At 44.3% G+C, this 24,481-nt stretch overlaps 3 protein-coding genes across 3 annotated transcripts; 2 read left to right on the forward strand and 1 right to left on the reverse strand.

Annotated features, from left to right (window-relative positions):
• The first annotated feature begins 7,985 nt into the window (after nucleotides 1–7,985).
• LOC124698896 (pathogenesis-related protein PR-4-like) lies at nucleotides 7,986–8,450 on the forward strand. The gene has a single exon (XM_047231291.1). The coding sequence runs from the start codon at nucleotides 7,986–7,988 to the stop codon at nucleotides 8,448–8,450; it is 465 nt and encodes a 154-aa protein (XP_047087247.1).
• Nucleotides 8,451–13,696: 5,246 nt separating this feature from the next.
• LOC124698897 (wheatwin-2) lies at nucleotides 13,697–14,230 on the forward strand. The gene has a single exon (XM_047231292.1). It carries the CDS (start codon nucleotides 13,774–13,776, stop codon nucleotides 14,206–14,208), a length of 435 nt encoding a protein of 144 aa, XP_047087248.1. The 5' UTR covers nucleotides 13,697–13,773; the 3' UTR covers nucleotides 14,209–14,230.
• Nucleotides 14,231–18,034: 3,804 nt separating this feature from the next.
• Nucleotides 18,035–22,137, reverse strand: LOC124702943 (probable galacturonosyltransferase 6). The gene is made up of 7 exons (XM_047235122.1): nucleotides 22,030–22,137; nucleotides 21,816–21,856; nucleotides 21,650–21,697; nucleotides 20,893–21,128; nucleotides 20,386–20,743; nucleotides 19,459–19,977; nucleotides 18,035–18,569 (listed from the first exon to the last, which is right to left on the reverse strand). The coding sequence occupies exons 1-7, from the start codon at nucleotides 22,112–22,114 to the stop codon at nucleotides 18,294–18,296; spliced, it is 1,563 nt and encodes a 520-aa protein (XP_047091078.1). The 5' UTR covers nucleotides 22,115–22,137; the 3' UTR covers nucleotides 18,035–18,293.
• Nucleotides 22,138–24,481: the final 2,344 nt, after the last annotated feature.

Below are 24,481 nucleotides of genomic sequence, written 5' to 3' on the forward strand. Positions count from 1 at the left end.
GGCCTCTTTGTGTGGGATGGAATCCCTCGATCCCGCTTTTCAGCTAATGAAAGAGTGGTGAGCGTACTAAATGACCGGTCGTCCGGGCACGTTGCTGAGGCGTGTCGGTGTGGCGGGTAAAATACGCGTCGACATATGGAGGCTCGTCTGCCGAGGGCACTGGAGATTTATTGCGCTAGCACCCCGCCCAACTACCTCCAGCCATTATAAACCGGCTCCCTCGCCTCAAACCCTAGCCGTCGCTCGCACAGAAAACCATCATCAATCACCGCTTAGCACAGAAAAACCGATAACCGTCGAGCCATGGGCCGCAATGACCACGAGGCCGAAGGGAGTAGCACCAGAGGCAGTGATGGTGCGCCTCGCCCGTGCAACATTACCATCGATAAGGTCGCTGTCCTCGCTAAGGCACGCCTCCTCGTTCCGCCGGACTGGTGTCTCCCTCATGGCTGGAAGGTGAGAGTGGCAGGGTACACCGTTCCTCCCATCACGGAGAACGACGCCGACCTCCTACCCTACATCCGTCGACGGCAGGCTGCTCTGCCGTCGTGGGAGGAGAACAACCCCACCTGTGCGCATGACAGTGTAATGTGGTGCCCCGTCTTCGAGGACGAGAGAAACTCAGAGCCCGCCAATGTATAGCCCCTACAGAGGGTCGTACAACCGCATCGACCGCCACACCTTCTGGGATGCCAAGGACTTTGACACCATCCTCGCCGCGTACAACTACGATCCACCGTCGAAGCAGGATTCGCGCCGGCTACCGCCACTGTACGGCGAGGCACGACCATGACCCGGTCCGCGTCGCTCGCTTCCAACCGCGCCCAGGTTTTCACCGATGGTCACCATCAAGATGGAGCCTGTCTCGCCTCCGCATCGCTTGGGCAGCATCATCCTCAATCCACCTTGGACGACGCGCCAGTCGCATGGGCTCCTTCTGGCGTCGCCCCGCACCGCACATTGGCACCCACAAGAGGGAGCCAAAGCTGGAGCCAGAGGTTCCGCCGAAGTGGTAGTAGGAATACCTCCCCACACATGCACAAGTTTGGGCTCCCGATTACCCCGAGGACTCACCGGGGCTCACCAAGGGCGCTCCTCCAGCCGGCGGACATGGCACCCGTCGACCTCGAGTACGCCAAATGGTGGTCTGCCACAGAGAGCGGCGCCGTCATCCTCCTAGATAGCGATGATGACAACAACTTCTCCTCGTCATTCTAGGACGGCGGCGATGACCACCACCACCAGGAAGACATGGCCGACTATGCGGACAACGATGACCTCGACTTCACCCCCTTTCAGGGCTAGCGCCACCGTAGATTTAGGTATATTTTAGTTAAGTTTAGTTTAAATTTCATACAAACTTTTTTAGCATATGTAAATTTGAACGAAGTTTCGCATTTTGGTTACATTTGATTGTTTAATGTTTTTGGGGGTTTCTTATCGGGATCACCGGTGTGGGGCAGTTCTCCCAAATGGAGGAGCAGGTGCCCACGCCTCCAATAAAAAACTATCGGTACCTATTTGAGGGAGGCTAGTGGAGATTCTCTAAAGAAACGTCGATAGACCATAGATGGATAGACTTACATAGCACCGTAAGTTTTTTCTTTGAACGGCATACCACTGTAAGTAAACCGACAAAAGATCTTAAAAAGGAAACCGAAAATTCAATTCTTTATCACTATGTTCATAGGATATATTTTTTGTACTTCCTCCGATTCATATTACTTGATAATAACATAGATATGTATCTAGACACATTTCAATTGTATATACATCCATTTTACAATCCATTTTACAAGCAAGTAATATGAATCGGAGGGAGTATATATTTTTTGCAGTTATTTTTTCTACACCAATAGTTTTTGTTAGTAGTAAATTGTTTTGATAGGGATCAGGCATCAACGTTGAAGGTTTACATGGACGTTTTCATATAAAAAAATGAAATGCAAGTAACATTTTCTTTCACAAGGAAGATCAAGCAAGTCCATAATGTTTTTGGCATAATCATTCTCGCTGATATTTCGTTCCTTTCTTGGCATATAGCATGAGATTTAACTCCTATCCACCACAAATATCAGAATCTGGCAGATCATTCCGAATTTAGTCCTACAGCTCAGTCAGCTCCAACCTTTCCTGCCCAAATCTCCTGCCTTGTCCAGATTCGGCCTTCCGAGCATGCTCATCTCTTTACTCACTTCCGCCCTCTCAACTTTTGCCCATGTGTTGGCATGTTCTTCCACCGTTTCTTCTTTCCATACGCTCCAATTGTCTTTTGCATCTTTAGCTGCCTCTCTACTGCAATACCAAAAGCACGCAGCTGAAGAACTCCCTCTTCACCATATTTCTCCTGACGTCTACACTGGTGAGTCTTTGCATTGTTCTCTTCTCATTCACGTTATCATGTCTTCTCCTGTCTTCAGTGTCTTGATTCCTCCTGTTGATCTCTTTTTGTCAGGCGCTCAAAGAAATTCTGAAGCTCCCTGCGGCTATGAGTGAAACAAGGAGTGATCCTGTCAGTGCGGTGGAGCAAACGGGCCAAGAAATGGGAGCTGAGGCATCCACAGAAGTGGAACATTCAGACGAGGAACACGATCGCAACTTGGGGATGCTTCTTCAATGCCCAGTACTGCAGCATCCTCCTGATGATCTCTTTCTTAAACTGCTGCTGCTTATGTGATCGATGTGTGCTCTGCACTCTGCTCAGTTCTCGGTAACAGTCTTATTGCACGGGCCCGGCCTCTGCTCTCCATGCTACTAGTACTAATCTACATTTCTTCAGTGAATATGGTGAACGATATCACGGTAAAAAAGTTTGATCTACTCTCTGTGCTTGTATCAGGTTTGCCTATTTTCTGGCTTGGTAAAAATTCAGTGTGCATTGTTATATGTTCCATAGACTACACGGTATGTCTTGTATTGCGCTGGCTTAATTTCCTATCTATGTTAAATGGTGAATTTGTTTTGAGATGGATCATGGTCTTTTTGGATTGAAGAAATTTTATACTAGAAACTTTGGAGGATTCTAACCCATAGGATTTTTTCCTACGGAATGTCTTAACCCTGCATTTCGAAGGTGCCCTTACCTCCTATTTTGCAACTTTTTCACTAACTCATTTAGCAAGTTTCCATTCATATTATCCCAAATATAAAAAATATCGTTATTAAATTTTGTGAACAATCAGGAAAAAGGGCGGATTTTTTCCTTGCCCTAATGCCCTATACCACACCAGAAAAAAAAACGCTGCCTGCTGTTTTGCCGCCACATTTCAAAAGTGGGGCTTCGTTATCAAAGATCAGTTTGTTTCTCGTAACCCGATGCTTCAGGAAGTAGTCATGATAAATCCATGGAAAAGGGGGCTGTCAGCTTCTCCTTTACATCACTGAATGCTTCCACGACTAAAAGAATATGTGGCTTGCTCGGGCAAAGACAATACTATTTCATATAACTGAATAATACAGTCATATTCTTGCCTTGACAAAGTTGTTCTCCACCGGATTTATCGTCCAACTCGTACTCCTTCTGTCAGGAAATCTAGACAGCCTTCTGTCATCTCATTATTGAGCCTACTGATAACTCTCGAAATATTCAGGTGGCTGCAGTTAGGGTAACAGAGGTGATCGAACTGGATGAAGCTCCTGGGCTCTCAGCCTCAGCTTTGGATGAGGAGCCCAATTCAACAGTTCAAACTGCTTTACTGCGCGAGTCCTCAAACTCGATAGAGCAGATTCCAAGAATTGAAATTCCCATATCACAGGATGCATCAAACCCAACAGCTGTAAATGAGTCGGTGATCCCTCCACCTCGATTATCTGCCTCTATGCCACCTACTGCACCTCGAGTTATGGAAAATGGTAAGGATATTGGTGGAAGGAGTTTCAACACAAAACCTGGTGATAACGGTTCAGAATGGCTCTTCAAAGCCTGAAAGAGAGCCAGGGAACTCATCGAACAAAAGATCAGGTAAATTCGAGGATAATGGTCACAAGGATGGAGGCCCCGAAGCATCCTACGAGTACTGTGTGAGGGTCGTCAGGTGGCTGGAGTGTGAGGGCTATATTGAGAGCAACTTCAGAGTGAAGTTTTTGACGTGGTACAGCTATATGTACATCGTCCTAAAATTGTCGCCCTTTCTTCCCATTATAACCACAAGACTACTACGTAAGCTCCTGGTCTGATGAAAAAGAACCTCCTTCCAATAATCTTCTGACATTTGTGGACCGAGGGGGCATATGCTAAGTGAAACTGAACAGATAGGTAAAAGAAACCTAAAAAAATGTGCTAATGGAAGTAACATCACTTACGATGAGTCCGTTTGGTCTCATCTCACAAAAAGGCATATCGGAATTGCCTCGTTGGGTAGTTGGTACAACCGATGACGCTTCGAGCTTTGTACTTTCACTTGGTGGTATACACCATATGGGCCGTTTTCATTAGACGCCGGTCATTGACTGGGTATTCATCATTTACATCATGATCAATCTGTCGTATTACTTCCTATGTCCTTCATGTATGATCCAAACCAACAGCGTGTATTACCTAGTTGATGCAGACTGACTACAACAGCACAATCCCTTGATATTTGTAATTCCCGCTCTATTTCTTACAATTGAAAGACAGTGCTCGTAACGGTTTCCTCGAAATGATCACTTTCATCAACACAAATGTATTTTTATTTGTAAACATTCATTTGCATTTACTAGAACTAGAGTGACCCTTGCATATGGGTGGTTAGAATTTATAATTTTGTATACCAGGAATGTAAAATTAATTAATTTAAATCGTTAGCCTATTAATAAAGAAAATTCAGTAAAACAACAATTGGTACCCTACAGAAGGAGTCATAAAATAGAAAGTCATGAAAAATCCGAAAGATAATTTGATGTTGTTGAAATAAATAATCCAAAAAATGTGGTTATGTAAAGCAAACTCAATCAAATTTCTACAAAGATGTGGCCGCGGGGGCCTGATGCGTGGACATGCTAATGGGGTGGTCGTCTAGTCGCCTGCCCTTTGATGCATGACATGCCCCAAGACCTCTTTTAATTTTTTGGTAAGCCATTTTTAAGAACTGTTAAGGCTTTGATTAACTTGCACGAAGGGAATGTGAGGTTTGAATTATCTTCACGAGATCCTTTTGTTGTCCATTTTCCTAGGAAAAAGAAGAACAAAACCAATGATACGATGGTCATCACTTTGAAGGCAAATTATTTTGGGGTTGGAGTCTAGTAAAGAAGAGTTGAATGACACTCCAGTCAAGCAAAACCACCGGAAAAAAAATGTCTTCATGGAAGGTAACCCAAGTGAAAATAATATAGTTTAGTAAGTTAGTTCGTTAATAAAAGTGTTCAAAGCTATGATAAGGAAGAGGAGAAGAACACCAACTCCTTATATTTCAATTCATATATTTGTTGTAAAGTTCATGGACATGGTGCTTTTGCTCATGGGTGCATATGTTCCCTTTATTTAAAATACACTTTAAACATATTTAAAAAATATAAAAAAATTCAAAACAAAATGTTACGTGTACATCTCAACATCATACGTGTTCATGAAGTCTTTTCAGGAAAAAGTGAGTTTTATGTGGCTTGTGCAAAAAAGATAATAATCAATGCTAAAATAAGGCTTTTTACTAGGCATTTGTTTGTCTTTTTTGCACATGCCACAAAAATTATCATTTTACTATGAAACTATAAGTGACGACATAGAATGTGGAGATATACGGGCTAAAAAATTCCAAATTTTTTAATATTTTGTAATTTGTTTTTTTAGGTAAAGGGAGCATATACACATGGGATCGCATTTCCATAAATTTCATAGTCTATTTATTGTACCGAGCTAAAATTTCAGGTCCTTGAGAAAATTCCGAAGGGAACAAGTCGTTTCAAGGTAACTGTAACTTTAATAATAATAGGTACATCTATGACCGTATCGAATGACTGTACCGTTGTTGCTGCGATCAAACAAAATTAACAACAAAGAGAAAAATATGTTTAACGACCATTGGTACGGTCTGATGGATTGTAGCATCGAAAACAAAAACAAAACTATCGCATAAACGAACAAAAGCCGAGATCTAATCTACTAGTTGTATGTAATGAGTTAGATCTAGAGTAATGCCTTCGAAGATCGAAAGTGTTTGACGAGATAGATTTCGTGGATGGTTGAATCGTTCACTTACCAATCTCAAGATCAAGCAACATCAGAGGCACATTATTACCGACACAATTTCTGGCTTAGATTTTTTCATGATGCAGAATCCATAAGATGCTATATACCATTTCATGACATATTTTTAACGTGATATTTATTTTGCCTCTGTAACAATTTGGTTGTGTATTGTGTGTGCGCGGATGAGGCCGAGGGTAGTAAATCTATCATTGAAAAAAAGATAGTTTGCATGTTGGTGAGAAACTATTGTTCTTTTTTTTCAGGATTAAGACTAGATAGGTAAATAAAACTAATGATGCCATTACCCAGAGTAACATCGTTTGCAACCATTCCCTAACCCATTGACACTAGAATCGATGATGCATTGGTTTGTTCTTTTCAATAGTAGTGCAATCATTGCCCATCATTACACTATGATCAAAGATTTCACACATAAGGCAACAAAATTACAACCTCGACATCGAGAAATCACATCAAGGTATTTGATAGTTAATTAGCTGAGTATTCTTGGCTGGTCTGTTGTAGACATTTGACAGACTGAACCGATGTTAACAAGAGAGTATGGTGAAAATACATATGCCACATACTTTCATGTCTTACCAGTTCATGCAATCAGACAATTAACTAGCTAACGGCTAATTTGAGAGAAAAATATATATGAAATACTAACAAGCAGTTGCAGATAAAAGAAACATAGAAGCTGATGTGATGTCGACAGTAAGAAAAATGATTCGCACATACTCATTGAACTACCATACCCCGTGAGCAACATGGAATTAGCAACGTCCATCATAGACAACTAATTAAGTAAAGATTAGGCAGTCACATGTCATTGTCAGTACTATGCCCATCGTAGCATCGATGCAACATTACCAGAACTAGCTATGTGCCAATATATGTATTTCGTCAGCGAACCTAAACAACAAGCCCACAAGAGTTTAAGGATTGAGCCTAGCTGGCTTAGGAAATTGGGAGTGGATGAACAATCTAGCCACCTATGTTACTTGTGGCCGAAATTTAGGTTCATAAAAATCGTTGTATAGGTATAATCTACTTTCTCTATCCATAAAAGAATATCTCAACTTTAAACAAATTTAGATGTATCTAGATACTAAAATAAGTCTAGATACATCTAAATTTTAATAAAGTTGACACATCCTTTTACAGACGGAGGGTACACCATTTATGAAATAACTCGTAACTTTAAGAAAAAGTTTCAGTATTCACCCCTATTTTCACCTTTTGACCCTAATTATCATTTTTAGCAATCTTTCATCCTAGTTACCATATTCATTAAAATTATTCCATTTTTATCCATTTTAGTATTCCGTCTGCCAAATGGGTCCCCGTGGTCCCCATATACTCCATGTTGCAGTTCTCCCTGATGTGGGAGACCCACATCGCTCGAGGAGGGTGAAAAATGACATAATTTTCACTAAATGTGTCATATAGATGAACAGTTGCTGTCAAAGTAGGGTGGTAACAACTAGAAATTCACTCCAACTTTAATTTATTCGATAGTACCAACTTTAATTTATTCGATCAGGACATAGTTTGTGTAACCACTTATAGGTGTTGATCAAATAAACTAGAAGCGTGTTTATATTAATTGTGATTAAGGCGATGATACCAAGTCAGATCGACTGATTCGCGTTTTTGTCTACATGAAGCTCATGTCTGTATCAGGATCTATAAATATGTCCGGTCACAAATTGGGAGATACACTCTACCTAAGTACCACGGTATCAGCAGCTAATTAGCCAATTAGACACTGCCTAGTTGCAGCAGTAATTAGCTAGAAAGAGGTGGTATGACAATGAAGACCTCCGTCGCCGGCACGCGGGTGCCGGTGTCAGTGCTGGTTCTGGTGGCGTTGGTCGTGATCTGCATGTCCGGCGACCGCGCCACAGCGCAGCAGGCTACTGGCGTGATGGCCACGTACAACCTGTACCACCCGGAGCGGATCAACTGGGACTTGCGCGTCGCGAGCGTCTTCTGTGCGACGTGGGACGCCGACATGCCGCTAGCGTGGCGGAAGCGGTACGGCTGGACGGCATTCTGTGGCCCCGCTGGCGCGCACGGCGAGCCCTCCTGCGGCCACTGCCTCCAGGTGACGAACACGGCGACGGGGGCGCGGACGGTGGCGAGGGTGGTGGACCAGTGCGCCAACGGTGGGCTAGATCTCGACATCGCCGTGTTCCAGCGGATCGACACCGACGGCGGTGGCGCTGCCAACGGCCACCTCGTCGTCGACTACGAGTTCGTCGGCTGCCAAGACTGATGCTCGAAGTTGCTAATCGGCAGAGCACAATATGTTCTTACATACGTACGTATGATCGATGTACGAACAGTAAAATATGCATGGCTGAAATCAATAGACCAGCAGAATAAAACCAAAGGGAAATCAACAATAAGCTGTTACCAAGGTTTGCATCTCATGGACTCGGTTGTTGGTAGAACTGATTTCCTTGAGCATGATAAAGATATGTATCTATTGTAACAACGTAGCCCACGGGCGCAAATAAATACTTCCTCCATATGCTTCGGTGGCAAGCCTGGCTCTTCTTGTACTTTTTTGTTTATCGTTGTTCTACTTTGTAAGAGTTTTTCCTTATCACCTTGTAACGGTTGGGCCGCATGTGACTTTTTTTTTTTTTGAGAAACACAGTACAAACGCAGACGCTCACATACACGCATATACACTCACCCCTATGAACGCACACACGCACACCCTACCCCTATGAGCACCTCCGGAAGACTGGGCCGGCGGATTGGATCTTGAAATTGACGAAGTCACCACAGGCGACTCGCTGTCGACGGGAACGTCGCCTCCCACTGAATGAATATTCCGCCTTTATGAGACACACAGATGTCAAACCTGGGGTTTGAATTTTTAACCGGAGTGAAAGCCTATTTCAAGGAAAGAGAACATGAAATAATTGTAAAAATATGTTTAGTGTGATTCTGAAAAGTCCATTCAATATTTATTTGTCTTATGTCCCTTTGATCATCTCATATGGAGGATCATTCATGTTACATTTAATCTTCCACCCTCAACCAACATAATTAATACGTTTAGAAATTGGTTGAACGAGATTGGTTTAAAAAAGTCGAGATTCATGCGAAAGTTTGTGCTTTAGTTTGAAAAACATGAAAATATCGAAATGATACTGGTTTTAACAAGGATAGGGGTGCTCCCATCCTAATGGACATCCTTAAGGAGTCACATTTGATCCACACATGGTTATTTCTACTCATCGTAGAGTTACCGGAGCATATGGTTTCTGGGTGGACCGGATGCTGACGGCTGTAACGGCATTTTTAACAAAAATGGTTGGCGACATATTAATAGATACATGATGCATGTTAATGTTAATGTATGTTGTTTATTTTCCGCTGGTTTGTTATGTAGAAATTGTGTCGGTAGGCATTCCGGAATTATCCTTTTTGGCCCCCTGGTGAACATAGGCTAGCTTGGGCCTTTTATGGCAGATCTCGGAGCACATACCCCTTTTTTCTATACTTATATAGAGAGAGAATTTATATACGATCTATTTGAAGTTGTTACAAGTATGCAAATGATGCACAATTACTAGTGTGTGATATGTAAACTCTTGATTATGCAAATCTAAATAAAAAAGGTTATGTGCATTATTTTGATCACGGGTCTGGTCTTTTAAACTACACAAGCAAGTCATTGTTGATGGCAATATCTCTTAATATCATGCTATTTTCTAGCCTTCTCGTCCAATCCATTTGGATCCATCATCATGATCAGGTTCTCTTTGGCAATGATCTCTTGCCACATCCAGTTTTTCTCGAGAGAAAGTCTACGCTTCTTCAAAGTTAGCCCTGCACTTCTCCCTGAAAAAATTCTATTTCACTTGTTTCTATCTTGTTATCTTCTCTTGTTGATTCTTCTCGGCCATCTCCTTCTCTATTTCCAAATCTTTAGTCCTTTCTTTCATACTAACAGTCTTGGCATCTCTCTTCACCTTCTCCTTTGACTTCTTTATCCCATCTAGACCACCCTTGTTTGGCCATGAAGTTGAACCTTCATCCATATCATTATCTAACTGGGAGTACACAAACTACTTGAATTTAGCATGTTCTGTGGAGGAGCTTCATGATCCCTCAACCTCCATTTCTCAATATTTTTGAGAAACTTCCAACAATTTTTTCGAAAGGGGAAACGAAGCCCCAGCCTCTGTTTCAAAGTGATACATACAACCTTTATTTCATTATTAAAAATCAGACTAAAGCCTTACAAATAATTATCCTTATTACAGTTCATGGATCACACAAAGTTTCTACGTGAATCAACCACCTACAAACTGAAACCAAAACACAACGCCAAAGTCTCAACATGTGAACCTACGATCAAGCTGCCGCACCGGCTGAATAAATCCTGAGCAACCATTTCCAAACGGTTGCACCCAAAATCCATGCACTAGCGATGCGCCTCCAGCTGGAGACATAACCACGTACGGTCCAGTGGGTAGCAAAAAAAGAAGCGTGTTTTTGTTTGTTAAAGATAATATCGTTAGATGCCCATAAGAGAGCACAAACACCATCTCTCAGTTGGCTCTTAACTTTCTTTTGAACACCATGCAACCAATTTCCAAATAAGTTACGCCGAACTATTTTGGCGAGAGGGCACTCAAAAAACAAATGTTGTATTGTTTCACCTTGATCACAAAAACAACATAGTTTAGCCTTTTAGCAAGGTTATCCTTAGTTAGTATAGCTTTTGTATGAAGAAACCACATAAAGATTCCAATTATTATTGATACCTTAATGTTCCAGATATACTTCAACTTCCGAACGTATGTAGTGTGCCATCTAAAAAAACAATATACATGGACTTAACTGTGAAATCCTTTGAGGCGATTAAGCTCCATACAAACTCATCCTTGATATCAGATAGGCCAACCTCTATTACCCGAATTACCAAGTGCAACCATCTATTCCATTTGTGTTCATCAAGGTTTCTCCTCAAAGCTATATTTATAGGAAAGCCATGTAGAACATTTGCCACGAGAACATTTTTATGTTGGACAATACGGTATAATGAGGGATATTGCTGCACTAGGGGCTTGTCCCCACCTCCTTCACTTATTTTACAGTTTTACTCTCGTTGCTCTTGTGTTTCTGTTTGAGTCACATGTCCTATACCATTGTTACCCATATGAGCCGTGCTACCTATCCGCTACCTATCGCCTATGTTTGTTGTTTGAGCCTTGCGAGTCGTAGCACGTGTTGTTTATCTCGATATGTTATCGGGATATGTTGGGTTGTTGGGAGGTTACCACATGCTATATTAGTTGTTGGAGATATTCATGCCTTACTTTAATGTTAAACTCTAAAAATTGCTAAGCAGTGGTATCTGTGAGCTCCTTTGCGAAAGCATTAAATTTTTGTCTCGCTAATGTCCCCTAGGACCCGAGTTCTTGTTATCTGCTCCAAGACTGAGCGCTCTACACGTGCATGAGGATTACTACATGGACTCTCCTCACCTATTACCTTTTTTCAAGTCAGTTGAAAAGGGGGCCACAACCTTGGTTTTATTTGCCTATGTCATGCTTTACTTCCTATTGCCCGCGGGTGTTTATATTCTGTATTGTACCTTTACAGGACGTTTAGCGGAGCGTGTGGTTTGCACGCCTAGCCACCGACGCAAACCCTGAGTCCACGTTGGAGTACGGCCGAACTTCATCACGGGTAGCTTAGTCGGGTGGCCCACCTTGACTTTCTTGTTGAACTGGGAATGATCTTGTTGTGAGACTTCACTGTCGCTCAGTGTGGTCGAGCATGCGTATGGTTACTTTTAGGCAACCCCTACATGGTGTACATCTTATCGATAAGCCATGGCCGCAGTTATGGACGAGGAGTTATTTAACTCGATCATATAGAACAACTTCCACCTTATACGTGTTGCTAATAACTTGCATAGTAATATAGATTTACTATAACCATATCTAATAAAACTTGTCAACAGTGTGAGTGCCCTTGTTAGTTCATTTGCGAAGAGGGAATGCATCGGTTGGGCTATGTTTGCAGAGTATATAACTGTTAGATTTTGCGGTCTCTCGCCTTTTTGTTTAGACGAATGTTGTAGCGTGTCTCTATTAGGTAGTACAAGCTTTGCTGTCGCTAAAGTCCACCGTATAGCTGGGCAATATACAATGTCCACCGGCAAGCACAACCGATCTAGTCTCGCAAGTACGTGCCCTAGTACTTGATATCGCATTTCTTTCTCTTTTGTCTCCTCCCCTTTTGTCAGAAACCCTTGGTCTGGGCAGGTTTATGGACGCTACTGGTTATCTTCAGGACCCTTAGTCTCATTTTTATCTTGTCCGTACTCGGACGTATTTGATCTTCTGTATGACTTGGATCTTTGTATTGTATATTTGTATACTTGTTGGCTCTATTGTAAACATGTTGTAATGTTACTGCTCGTGGTAATTCCTCTTGTATCACGTATGTGATTCGTCGCGCACGTCGTGTAGGATGGCGTCTCGGAATCGATATCGTGCGGATTTTAGCGGGATCGCTGGAATCCTCATGATACCGGTTTTGGTGTGTCACAGAGACTAGGAAGTTTCTTGACGCGTAGGAGTTCGGAGGTCGCGACCGAGCCCTCCCTAGCCACAATCACCACATGGTTGTCTTGTCATTGGCACACCTGACCAGAAGCACTAGCGGCGGCGGCCATGGTGACTACGTGAGGCGCGTGTGGAGGGGAGACTGGGAGGCCCCGATTCGGTCACTTAGACCACAGAATCGCCAACGGCCGAGGAGATGGGGAGGTTTCAATTGCGGCACACATGATGTAGGGAAGGTTGAAGGAGGAGGAAGCTGCGAGAATTGTGTTAGCGAAGAATTTCGCAGAATTTTTACGTTCATAAGGAGGGAACATTTTAATATTTGGATGGCAACTACTCGCCTTCGAGTGGGGCTCACTCTTCAATGAAACAAGCTTGACTAGTCAATGTCACGTTTTAACGTGGTGGAATAATTACTTCACCAGTTTATGTATAAAATCATGTATAAAGGCATATACGAACATCGGTGGTGCTTTCTAGCTAGCGCGACGGAATTATCCGCCATAATTTAATCTGCGACGACACAAAGCAACTATACTCCGGGCAAAAGCACGCTACTACGCCTTGTGCTGTCTAAAAAAGTGTTGGGTACGGACTACAGAGGGACGTTTTTGTAGTGGTCTGCATCGAAAAGATGCATACGGCTATTTATTATTTTAATTAACAAAGGGCTCGGCAAATGTTTGCATGAAAATCCTGAAGCCACCACACACACACCTACAATCCAACAATATTGATTTGGTATTGTAAGTACCGATATTTCCTTCTACATACGGAGTAGTAGTAATTATCAATACTACTAGTATTCGACAAAGCAAGAGTCCAAGAGAACATGTCTACCGGACTTGTCACACTTTGCGGCCATTCGGTGCCACTATATAAATGGTTTCGGCGAAGAGCAATTCGCATTCCAGCTCCACCAGCTCACAAAGCTTCCGGGTGTACGTTGGCACTGACCTCCGTGGTATCATCCTCTGCTAGAAAACTACGTCGCCGACGATGGCCGTACGTCTCGCGCTGGTGGCGGCGCTGCTGTGCGCCGTCGCCACCGCCGCGGTGGCGCAGCAGGCGAACAACGTGCGCGCGACGTACCACTACTACCGCCCTGCGCAGAACAACTGGGACCTGGGCGCCCCCGCCGTGAGCGCCTACTGCAGCACCTGGGACGCGAGCAAGCCGCTGTCGTGGCGGTCCCAGTACGGGTGGACGGCCTTCTGCGGGCCGGCAGGTGCCCACGGTCAGGCGGCGTGCGGGAGGTGCCTCCGGGTGACCAACACGGCGACGGGAGCGCAGATCACGGCGAGGGTGGTGGACCAGTGCGCCAACGGCGGGCTGGACCTTGACTGGGACACCGTCTTCACCAAGATCGACACCGACGGCCAGGGCTACCAGAAGGGCCACCTCACCGTCAACTACCAGTTCGTCGGCTGCTAGGCGCTAGCAGCTTGATTGCTGTGCCAACAAATACTACTGTGTTAAATAAAAAGCTAGCACATGCTGCTGCTGCATCGTTGAAATGCATATGTGTATAGTGCATGGATCGCAATAATAAAGTGGAATTAATCAACCGAGTTGATGTAGTAGCTTCATTCATAGATGCATGATGGATCGTACTCGTACCGGCCGAAGTGATGGCGTTTATCATAAACCAACCGATTTCCCTAGTCTTTCTCTGCCGGCCTACCAAACAGAGGTAGCCCGTAGTCCAAGTTGCACTCTTTATACGACTCTCGTGGGAATTGCCTCCCCAAACTAACCCTTCTTTTAATTAATATCCATAAAGAAAATAAACCAAATGTGTCCTTTTGCACAAGGCCTAGTGGTTCCCAAAACTTGAACGAAAGCTTTAGAGCATCTCTAATCTCTAACGGATCCCGTAAATGTCAGCCCTTATGAAAGCAGGGCATGGTAAATGTGATTTAAGGGCTCAAAATATGTGAATAGATCTCGTAATAGAGAACCGTAAAACAGTATACTATGGAATATGCCACGAATAAGCCCCCACATGTCGGCATTTTTTTTTCCTTTCCCCCCTTTTCCCACCTTCTTCTCAGCGACTGCACACCCTGTCTGGCGCTCACCTCGCTCTTACCATGTGGCGCTCAGCCCACACTCATGTGTGGTTGGGGCATATTTGACGATTTGAGCTTCTCGGTGGTGGGTGTCGTGTTTGGATCGCTGGTTTTTTGCCTCTTATAACTACTTACTATCTTATAATAAATAGCAACCTTATGCGCGATGCATGTTCATACACGATATATGTGGATCCGACGAAATATGGAACCGCTCGTAAAGCACCTTGGGAAATAGTGAGCCTCGTGACGGTAGCTTCGGTGAGACAACGATGGCGACTTCGTGACTGTGGTGGCGCATGCTGGTGGGCGTCGAGTTGGGTGGAGTCGAGGCTTCAACCTTGCGGGACTCATGTGCATCGGATCATCCGAGGGTTGGGGATGGAGTTTTTTCGGAAGAAATCCTTGGCGGCGTGACCGACACCAACGCGGTGCCGCCGTCAGGTGGCATCATTCCTTCCTGAAGGGCATCGTGGCTACCCTATGTCCACTTCCATCCATGTGTCTGGGGAAACCCTAGAACCAATTGGTTTGGGCAGCAACGTCTCGCTTTCCTTGTTGAAGGTGTTGCTTCGTAGAGGCGTGTCGATGCTAAGAGTGTGGTGGTACTTCTCCAAAGGACGCAGCGGTTTCGGGTCACCGTCGCATAGTCCATCCGCCTTAGTCTCCATTTTATTTATTTTAGGCATGTGTTTGTTGTTGCCCCAGCACTTTATCTCTTTGTTCCGAACTATCGATTGGTTGTATGGTGTGGTTGCTATAATAATATAGTGGGGCAAAAGCCTGTTTCAAGGAGGAAATAGCAAGGCTCCAAACTTCCAAAGGGAGCAGGAAATATACATGATGGGATTTGAAACATCAAGGGGATGCAAAGGACAATCAATTCGTCCAATCGAGAGGATAATTAGTGGCGTGAGTGATCGACGAGATCAGATCCTACTCAGCCATACTACTTGTGAGTGTCGTGTGTGTGCGGGCCGACGCCTCTCGCGATCAACCAGCCGGCCATGTCTTTTCATCCCCGTTGCCTGTTGGACGTGTTTGGAGTGGGCGCCTAGAACCAAACACGCTCACGATCGATCGCATTTTGCCTCCTGGTCAGAGGAATAACCCAGAAGCTGTTACATGTACAACATTGAAAAGCATATGCGCAAAGAAGTCGTTCCCAGCTGCGCGCCGCGCATGTCCTATCTGAACCGTCGTCTTTTTCGTCAGTGCATGGGACATAAGAGTCAAGAATTGCAACCATGCATCGCTATCCAAGGCCAAGACCAGCTGAATTTCTTCTGGGATATTGCTGGAATTCCATGGCAGTGTATCGCGCATGCCATCCAACCTTAAATTGCGGTGGAAATTCGACCTCGATCCGTCGCGTTGCAGCCAATTGAGCGACGACATCAGCTAGCTTTGTGGAATAAGCCTGGACGAACGAACTCTCGATGAGACCACGAGAGCACCGCTCTATGTGGTGTCGTACAAGTTGGCCCTGTTCGGAAATACAGGCATATGACGCTTCCGGTTGGAAGTTGGAACCCAAGCGAGCACAGGTTTTCTTATATAACAAACTTTTAACGCCTAGAGTATGATTTGTGTTTTTTTTGGATAGTATATACACATTTATACTATCCAAAAATAAAGAGACTTATCATATGAAATGGTAAAGCTATATTTGTTTCAATCAGTTGCCTTCAGAATATGGTTTTGCTAGTTCTCGTCCGACCAAGAAAGGTTAGGGCTCGATTGACTCACTATGATTCATGCTCGTTACAAATTGCAAGTGGATTGCAATTGAGAAAAATAGTTCATACAATACAAAAAAAAATGTTCATGTAGTGCAAAAAAAACTCAGGTTGTATAAATCATGTGATGACTTCATGTGACCTAGAATTAAGCTAAATCTTGGACGACTCACACCCTCCAAAATATTATATCCGTTTCATTACAAGAGTGTTCTGAGCTGTCTGAATCAGCGGGAGAGCCGGGTTTATGGATTTTATCAGCACAATACTAACTTGTAAGTTTAATGAAGCGGCCTCTATAGAAAGAAAGAAAAGAAGCAATGGGTACGAACTATCACTTACAATAAAACTGACGATCACGAAATTACGTACGAACGGTCACTTAAGAGAAGTCAGGCTCCTTCGATTTGGAGGAAATACAAAGGAAAAGTAGAGGGTTAGAAAATTTTCCAAAGATAGCACTGTTCACTCCTTTGATTCATACGAATGGTGGAAGCGAAAACCATATGAAGTATTCCTTCAGATCCCAATTTCAAGCAAAAACGTATAGGAAAACAAAATGAACTCAAACCTCGTCATTTGGTTCCTATGCATAGGGAACGAGGCTAATTTTGCACCTGCCATCCATTCTTCTTCCTATGCCTATCCTACTCCTGTGATTTTCATATGTTGGCCGAAAAATGTTGCATCTCATACAAGATACCTCCCTCAAAATTCTAGGAAGAACAGACGAGAGTTATTGCCTTTGACGGGATCCTCAATCCTTAGCACGAGGGGTGTACAACTTTTTTTTTTTTTTGGAGAGGGGGTCCCCAACTTTTTGCCTTCAACTAAACACTTCAGAGGCGCGGCAAAACTAAGCTGTAGCTGCTAAATGGTGGCCTTAAATACGTCGCATGTCATTTTGTGGGGGATGAACAGTATGATGAATGATTTAGATTCAAAAGAGCCGAGAGAAGAGAGAAATATTTTGGTTATTTGTGCTGATCATGCTGAAACAGCAACCTCACGACTCCGCTCTATAATATCGACTCTGATCTTGCTCCAAGGTCTATTCAATAATCATCTATGTAATTATAGCTTTCCACAATGTTGGTGCCGCATACTAGGAAAATGCTATTGGTTCCGTGATCTTTCTGATACTGAAACTTGACCCTGGTTGCTCTTATATGAAAATAAAAGGTTTTCCACAATGTTTACGCTTTCTCTCTCCTAAAAGATCTAGAGCAAGAATAATGATTGTAAGGTTTCATCAACTGCAGTTCTAACTTCCCAGTATCAGCCTGACGTCACGCTTCCTAACAGGCAAAACTCCATTCACAGTGTGCTAAACAAATACTAAGTCTACCATTACACCAACCTCACACTTTGCTAGAAGGATACGCAACAAATTTCAACCTGGGGAGCTGGCCGAAGGATAATTGGACAATAGCAATATCAGACAGTCCATCGTTCAAAACTTCAGTATTGTTATACTGTAGTCCCAGCCTTTTTATTTAAACATGTCATTAGTTTTTCTTACTTTTGCACAGAATTTCGATAAGTGGCTAAGACACGTAAATCTAACTACAGAAAAGTGTATCTAGTAGTAAATCTACAAAAGAATGAATAAGATCAGCTTGCTACATACTACTACTCTTGTAGCACTATAGCAAAAACTGTGTATGGACGAGCCAGTGTGTAAAATCCCCCCGCCTTCTGTTGCTATCTACCTGTGGATGTTGCACTGCTGCAAGTACGTGTTGTCGTAGTTAAGGTATCTGTTCCAGTAGTCTCTGTACTTGGGGATGGAGATCTCCAGCCAGGGTTTAAGGTTCCCGCTGTAGTGGATGACAGCTGCACTCTCGATTTCATCTCTTCGTGTGTTGCTATTCCGCCCAAGCCCAAGAACATGCCACCGGTGGTCAAGAGGCACTGTTTGGTTGTAGAAGACAAGCTGGCCCACTGGCAAGCTTCCTGCCTTCCATAGTCTCCGCCTCTTGCCCTACAAATCAGTAAATCAATAGAAACAATGTGTTCAGAAACAACAGTGAAACAAAAAATACTACTCCCTCCGATCCGTAGTAAGTGTCGTGGTTTTAGTTCATTTTTTAGTCAAATTTAAACTAAAACCACGAAACTTCTTATGGATCGGAGGGAGTACATGATAAAGGGCCATAATAGAAATAGTTTTTGTAAGAACCATCTTCCTCTAAAACTGTTATTGTACCAACTAAATCTTTTCTACAGGGGGTAAACCAAGTGAAGTGAAAACAGTAAGTGCTTGTCTACCAACATAGAATAAAACCACTTAGTAAGGTTGTTTTCTGGGAAGCACCTTGTATTTGGGTAAGCAGCACCTATCAGGTATTTGAAAATCGAATTCAATATTACAGCAAATTTCAGATCAAACAGGCAACAAATGCTTCATTTTGACCTAGTCAGCAAAGTAGGATGGTACAAGCTTAAAAGGTATTTAGCTAGGCTTGGCCACTAAAGTTGTTGCTCCCCTGTTAAATTGAAGTTTCTGGCCCTATCAATCAAGAGACCAGAACTCCTGGAACCAACAACTTACAGATACTCCTTGAAGCCCGTCAGTTTTGGAAGAAAGGAAACAACTCAGTTTCGCTAGTGGCTGCCATAGTGTTGCCTAACGTTGCACTTCGATTTCAATTGTGGCGAAAAATAAAATATAGTTTGCCAAACTTATCCAAGAAACTGACTTTAAGAAGGGCCTAGTAAATTGCACAATTCATAGTTGTTCCAAATTGGACAGCTCACGCTAATGCATATATTAGCTTGAACCAAATGTGCATGCATGGAATGTAGTTAAGACAGGTTGCCATATCTTTTCTAACAGGCAACGCTGATATGATATAAAAATGCACACTTACCGCCTGAAACCATTTATCATAAGTTGCACTTAAACCCTTACTGCGCCATTCCTTAAGGTCAAAAATGTTCATCCCAAATGCAAATGTGCAAGCTTTTGCATCAAATTTGTTGATGATACTTGGATCAGAAAAATTAACAAGGTCGTCCAATTGATGGTAACCCTTGCCAGAGCTGCACGTCTCCATAGCACCATTTACTTTACCCTTCATATCTAGCCCCCACAATCTGCTCAAGTCTTTTTGGACTACAACATCATGGTCCAAGAGTAGAACTTTGCTCAGAGAAGGGAATACTTCAGGCAAGTAAAAGCGTAAGTGGTTAAGTGCAGAAGTGTATCTTGGATCTCGAATGCCCTTCTGCTTAAATCTGGAACTGAAATCAGCAGGGAGCCATTTCAACTCATCCAGGCTTTTAATATGAATTGTTGCGGGGCTTGGTGGGTTTGTCAGAAACCACATTGTCATTGCAGGAAAACTCAACGAATCAGTTACAATATGAAACATTATCCTTTTTGGATCCTGCAAGGTAAGTCAAATCGAAAGGAAGTTAATACAAGAATAAAATGCCATAAATTGCACCGAATATGTTCCACCAAAGCATTCACAATGCAGTCCTTAAGACACATGTTCCTCATGTGCACATGCTCATAGTACCCCAGAAATAAATGAAACCATCAAAGAAAAAGTGTACATAAACACGTGACCAGTGGCAAGTTTAACAAAACAGATAACTGCACAAGTGCACATAGAATAGCATATGAACCTAACGAAGTGGACATAGGAAGGGGAAAAGAAGTACATTACTGTCCACTGCAACAGTTACCCAAAAACTGAATTCTATACGCACAAGGAGCAACGCACGAAATAAGCATCGCAATTCCTAGCAAGAATGTAACATATAAATGCTCCATGGATCTAAGGCCACACCTTTGATGCAGCTATTGTGGAGTTGATAACCACTGCACTTGCTAGTACATTGTCCGAGAATATGGCATAATGATGGAAATCATCCATCAGCATGCTGAATCTTTTTGGAAACTGGCGTTCCTTCGGATCCAAAGAAAAATATTCCGAGGTAAGTCGCATTGCTAGGCAGTGATGTCCTTTAGGTAAAGTCCTCACGGCCACCTGCTCAAGGAATGAAGATTCACTTTGATGAGCTCTGACCAATTCTTCACTGTTATATATCATTGCACGTAGCTTTGATGACATGTGAGAGCAATGTGGGTAGGCTCTCTGCGCTTTGGATAAGGCCAATTCCATCGCCTTCATTTTCTGCAACACACTGCAGGATGGTTTTGATCTCAGTCACACAACAGTATACTCATCAGCGAGAACAAGAGCATAGCTATCAGTTATAAAAAAAAATTCCGATGTGCACAAACTACTGCAAAGTTAATCCTATGTGCAGGTTCCTGATGTTGTACAGCTTACCTCCCAGATAATCGGGAAGCACCACTAGAGTGACTTATAGCCCTTTCGATCTCTTTCATCCGCATTTTCAACTCGCGGATCAAATGTGCGCTGCCATGTGAAGAAGCAAACTGTAAATAGGCCCTGGCCATAATTAGCTGGTCTTGCATCATCCATATCTTCTCTTTGGTGCTCGGGGGTGATGTGGATATTCTTTCATCTTCCTCCGCAGCTATTTCATCAGCTTGCCCTTCTATCTGCAGAAAAGGTAACTAATATCAGTTTCTCATAGGTGCATTTACTGAATCAACGAGCCTCAACTCTAACCCCCATTCAAGGAAACAATATTAACTATTTCAGAAACATGCAAGTAGAAAATGCTGAATAATCTCCCACGGGGGACTGAAACAAAACTGAAAATCTTGATCACAGAATGCGGAAACCTTAAACAAACACTTGAACAACAACAAGCCAAATCATCAATTTACTTTATTTTACTTTACTTTGCCCTGACAAAAGCGTAGTCGTTTCCTACTTGAGCAAGAAGCCACATCTTTAGATGATTCCGTTTGACAGAGCACGGAAAGTCTACACTGGCACACTGTAACTATCGTGATCTACAAACACGGCACATCCGACAAAACTAGATGGAAATACATGGCCAAGCAACAGTCAGAAGAGTCTTTCTAAGAAAAACCAATTACATAGCGTTACATGCAGAAATGCAGCAAACGCAGGCAGGCAAGCATATATATGCGCATGGTAAAACTGAAGTTACCTCGTCGGGCAGGACGTTGAGTTTGGTGACGTCTCCAATCTGCAGCTTCTGCAGAAACCGAAAACCAAGTTAACAAGTAGGGAAGAATACGACGAAACGAAACGAGCTTGAAATGGATAGGAATTGGATGCATGTATATTATGATATGATGATCGGGGTCGCTCACATCCTTGGCCGACAAGTGGGCCCCTCCCGTTTGCTCCCCACCTGCACACACACACCCAACCAAATTAACCCCAACAAACCCGCAGACAAAGCCGTCGCCGCCAGGAGCGGAAGCAGCCACGCCACGTCCGATTCAACGGCAATCGGCCAATCGCAGACCACAATCACGAACGAGGGATTGGATTGGGTTGAGCGGAGCGGAGCGGGAGGCTCACCGGGGCCGGAGCGGGAGCTGTGGTCGGGGAGGTTGAGCAGGAGGAAGACGAAGCCGCAGGCGGTGGCGATCAGCAGGAGCCACATCCAGGGCGCGGTGACCTCCTTCCTCCCGGCGGCGCCGCCGCCGCCGCCGCCGGCCGCCCTCATCGCCGGCTCCCGCGGCGCGCGCGAGGGGGGAACCGGATCTCCGCGGCGAGACCGCCCGGGCGCCGCCACGCCTCCGCCCGCCGACCCACGCGCTAGAGAACTTTTTTGGTTCTCCTCTCGAGTTGGGCTGCTACGGCTACCGCGGCGAGTGGCGCCGCCCTGCTCCTGGAACTCGCAGGCAGTGGTAGAACTGTAGAGCGGCGGAGTGGAGGAGGGGACGGGAATAAGATGGGGGCCCGTGTCGCTGACACGATGGGCCGGGTGGATCGACATGAGCGGTGGCCCACTGTCAGTGTGGACGGTGGGCCGAGCGATGTGTGGGAAGAGGGGTCGGGTCGATGAGGGCGCCTGCGCCGCGTGGCTTTCATGGCAGGCAGGGACTGTTGTCAGTACGCGCTTCGGTGGATTCGCTTTTACCTTCTTTTGTTATCCTCTTTTTTCCTTTTTAGATTTACGTTAGGTTTACTATGACTGTGGCTCGCCTAGGAATGATGGTTACTTTCTGGAGATGAGATCTGATGTTTCCTTGTGGGAGCGATCATGCTTGTCCTGCCCTGCGTGTCCCTGCCGCCACACCGGGTACAGGGTTTCACACTGGGCTGTGTGATTTACTGCTAGTACTTTGTAACGAATTCTTAGAGAGAGAGAGAGAGATCACTAATCTGTCGACACTGCGGTGGATGGCAGATTTGCGGTGCAAATTAGTCGATTGTCCTGGCACACAAAATATATGCAAATTAGCAACTTTAGTTTTCAGCTTAAACACACCAGAAACATCTCAATCTTTTCCTTGTGGGGATAACCGGGAAGAGAGCGTCGAATTTTCTCGAGCATACACGTGTATAGTGCACCCTCTGACCTCAGCATCTCACGTGCAGTTCTATCAAGAAGAAGCTGAAAACTTCACTGATTAGGTGCGTCACGTGGAAGCCACTTCACTTGGATTCAGGCACTGCTTTTCTCTGCCATTTCTGTCCCTTTCGTTGGGTATCAAGAGCAGATCCATTAATTAAGCCTCGAACGTCCAAGTACAAATTAATTAATTAATCATGTGGGCTCCCGGGTCGTCGTATCTCTGTGTCTGGTGAGGTAAAGTGCAGAGGTGTTTGCTCTGTTTCTCAAGTAGCCAAGAGTCACATGTATGCATACCGTGTTCTAGATTTGAATAGAGACAGCAGGAAGCCAGAAACGGTGATTTTGACAAAAATAACAAATACAGACTAACCTTCTCGCCACTTTTGTGTGGCGCCTTTCCATCGGCGCCACACAGTATAGTGTGACGCCCATGCGAGCGGCACCACACATCCATGCCGATGTGGTGTGGGCGACGCTGCGCGCTGTTGACCAGCCGACATGGTAAGATGTGTGGCCGCTCGTAAAAGCGCCACACATTCGAAATATAGAATCAGCCGAAGCTCAAACTATCCAGGGCCAAAATTTTCTGGTCCTTAGCTGTTTCGGCGAGGCTGCTTCTGTGGCGCCATTGCCATGCGCAACCTCGCCGAAACGGCTAAGTCCCTGGCGAACTTGCTTACAGTAGGTTTCCAGCCAAAATGTTGTATTGTGTGGCGTTCATGGCATCGGCGCCACACAGTGAAGTGTGGCGCCCATGACATCGGCGCTACACCTTGACTTGTGTATAAAATTCACAGAATTGCCTTGGCATGGTTGCAAAGTGATAGATTCATATCATAGCAATTTCATACAGCAGTTTTTAGATTCATAGCACACATCATAGCACACAGATTCATATATTTTTAGGTAGAATACAAACAACATATAGAAATGACGACATGGTCCCAAATGACATAGGTAGAGTTCATATATGATAGAGTTCACACAACATAGGCAAATTCATCTAAGATCGACGTCCCCTCCTCGCGGGTTGCTTCCTCTGTGGCGGCGGTGGTGGCGCTTCTTCCTCCACCTCTTCCTCTGAGGAGGACGGCTCATCGTTCCTCATCCTCCTCAAAGCTGACCTCCGCGGCGGCTCCTCGTCGGACTCAACGACAACCTTCTTCCCTCGGTTCGCGTAGTCTTCCGGAGTGTAACGGTTCGGAGTCTTCCCCCTAGGATTCAACATGTACGTAGACCGTGCGGCTTACTCCTTGGCTTGACTCAGAATGGTGTCGTCAGGAATCTACACAAACATGAACACATGGTCAGAAAAAGTTGAAATTACTAAGTACATGGTTGACGGCAACAAAAGAATCCATACCTCCGAACCGCGACGTTCGTCTTCGGAAGAGGATGTAGCAATTTCGCCCTCGCGACAACCTAGCAAGTTGCCTAACCGCCGCAACT

This window comes from Lolium rigidum, chromosome 3, assembly GCF_022539505.1.
Source record: "Lolium rigidum isolate FL_2022 chromosome 3, APGP_CSIRO_Lrig_0.1, whole genome shotgun sequence".
NCBI classification, from domain to species: domain Eukaryota; kingdom Viridiplantae; phylum Streptophyta; class Magnoliopsida; order Poales; family Poaceae; genus Lolium; species Lolium rigidum.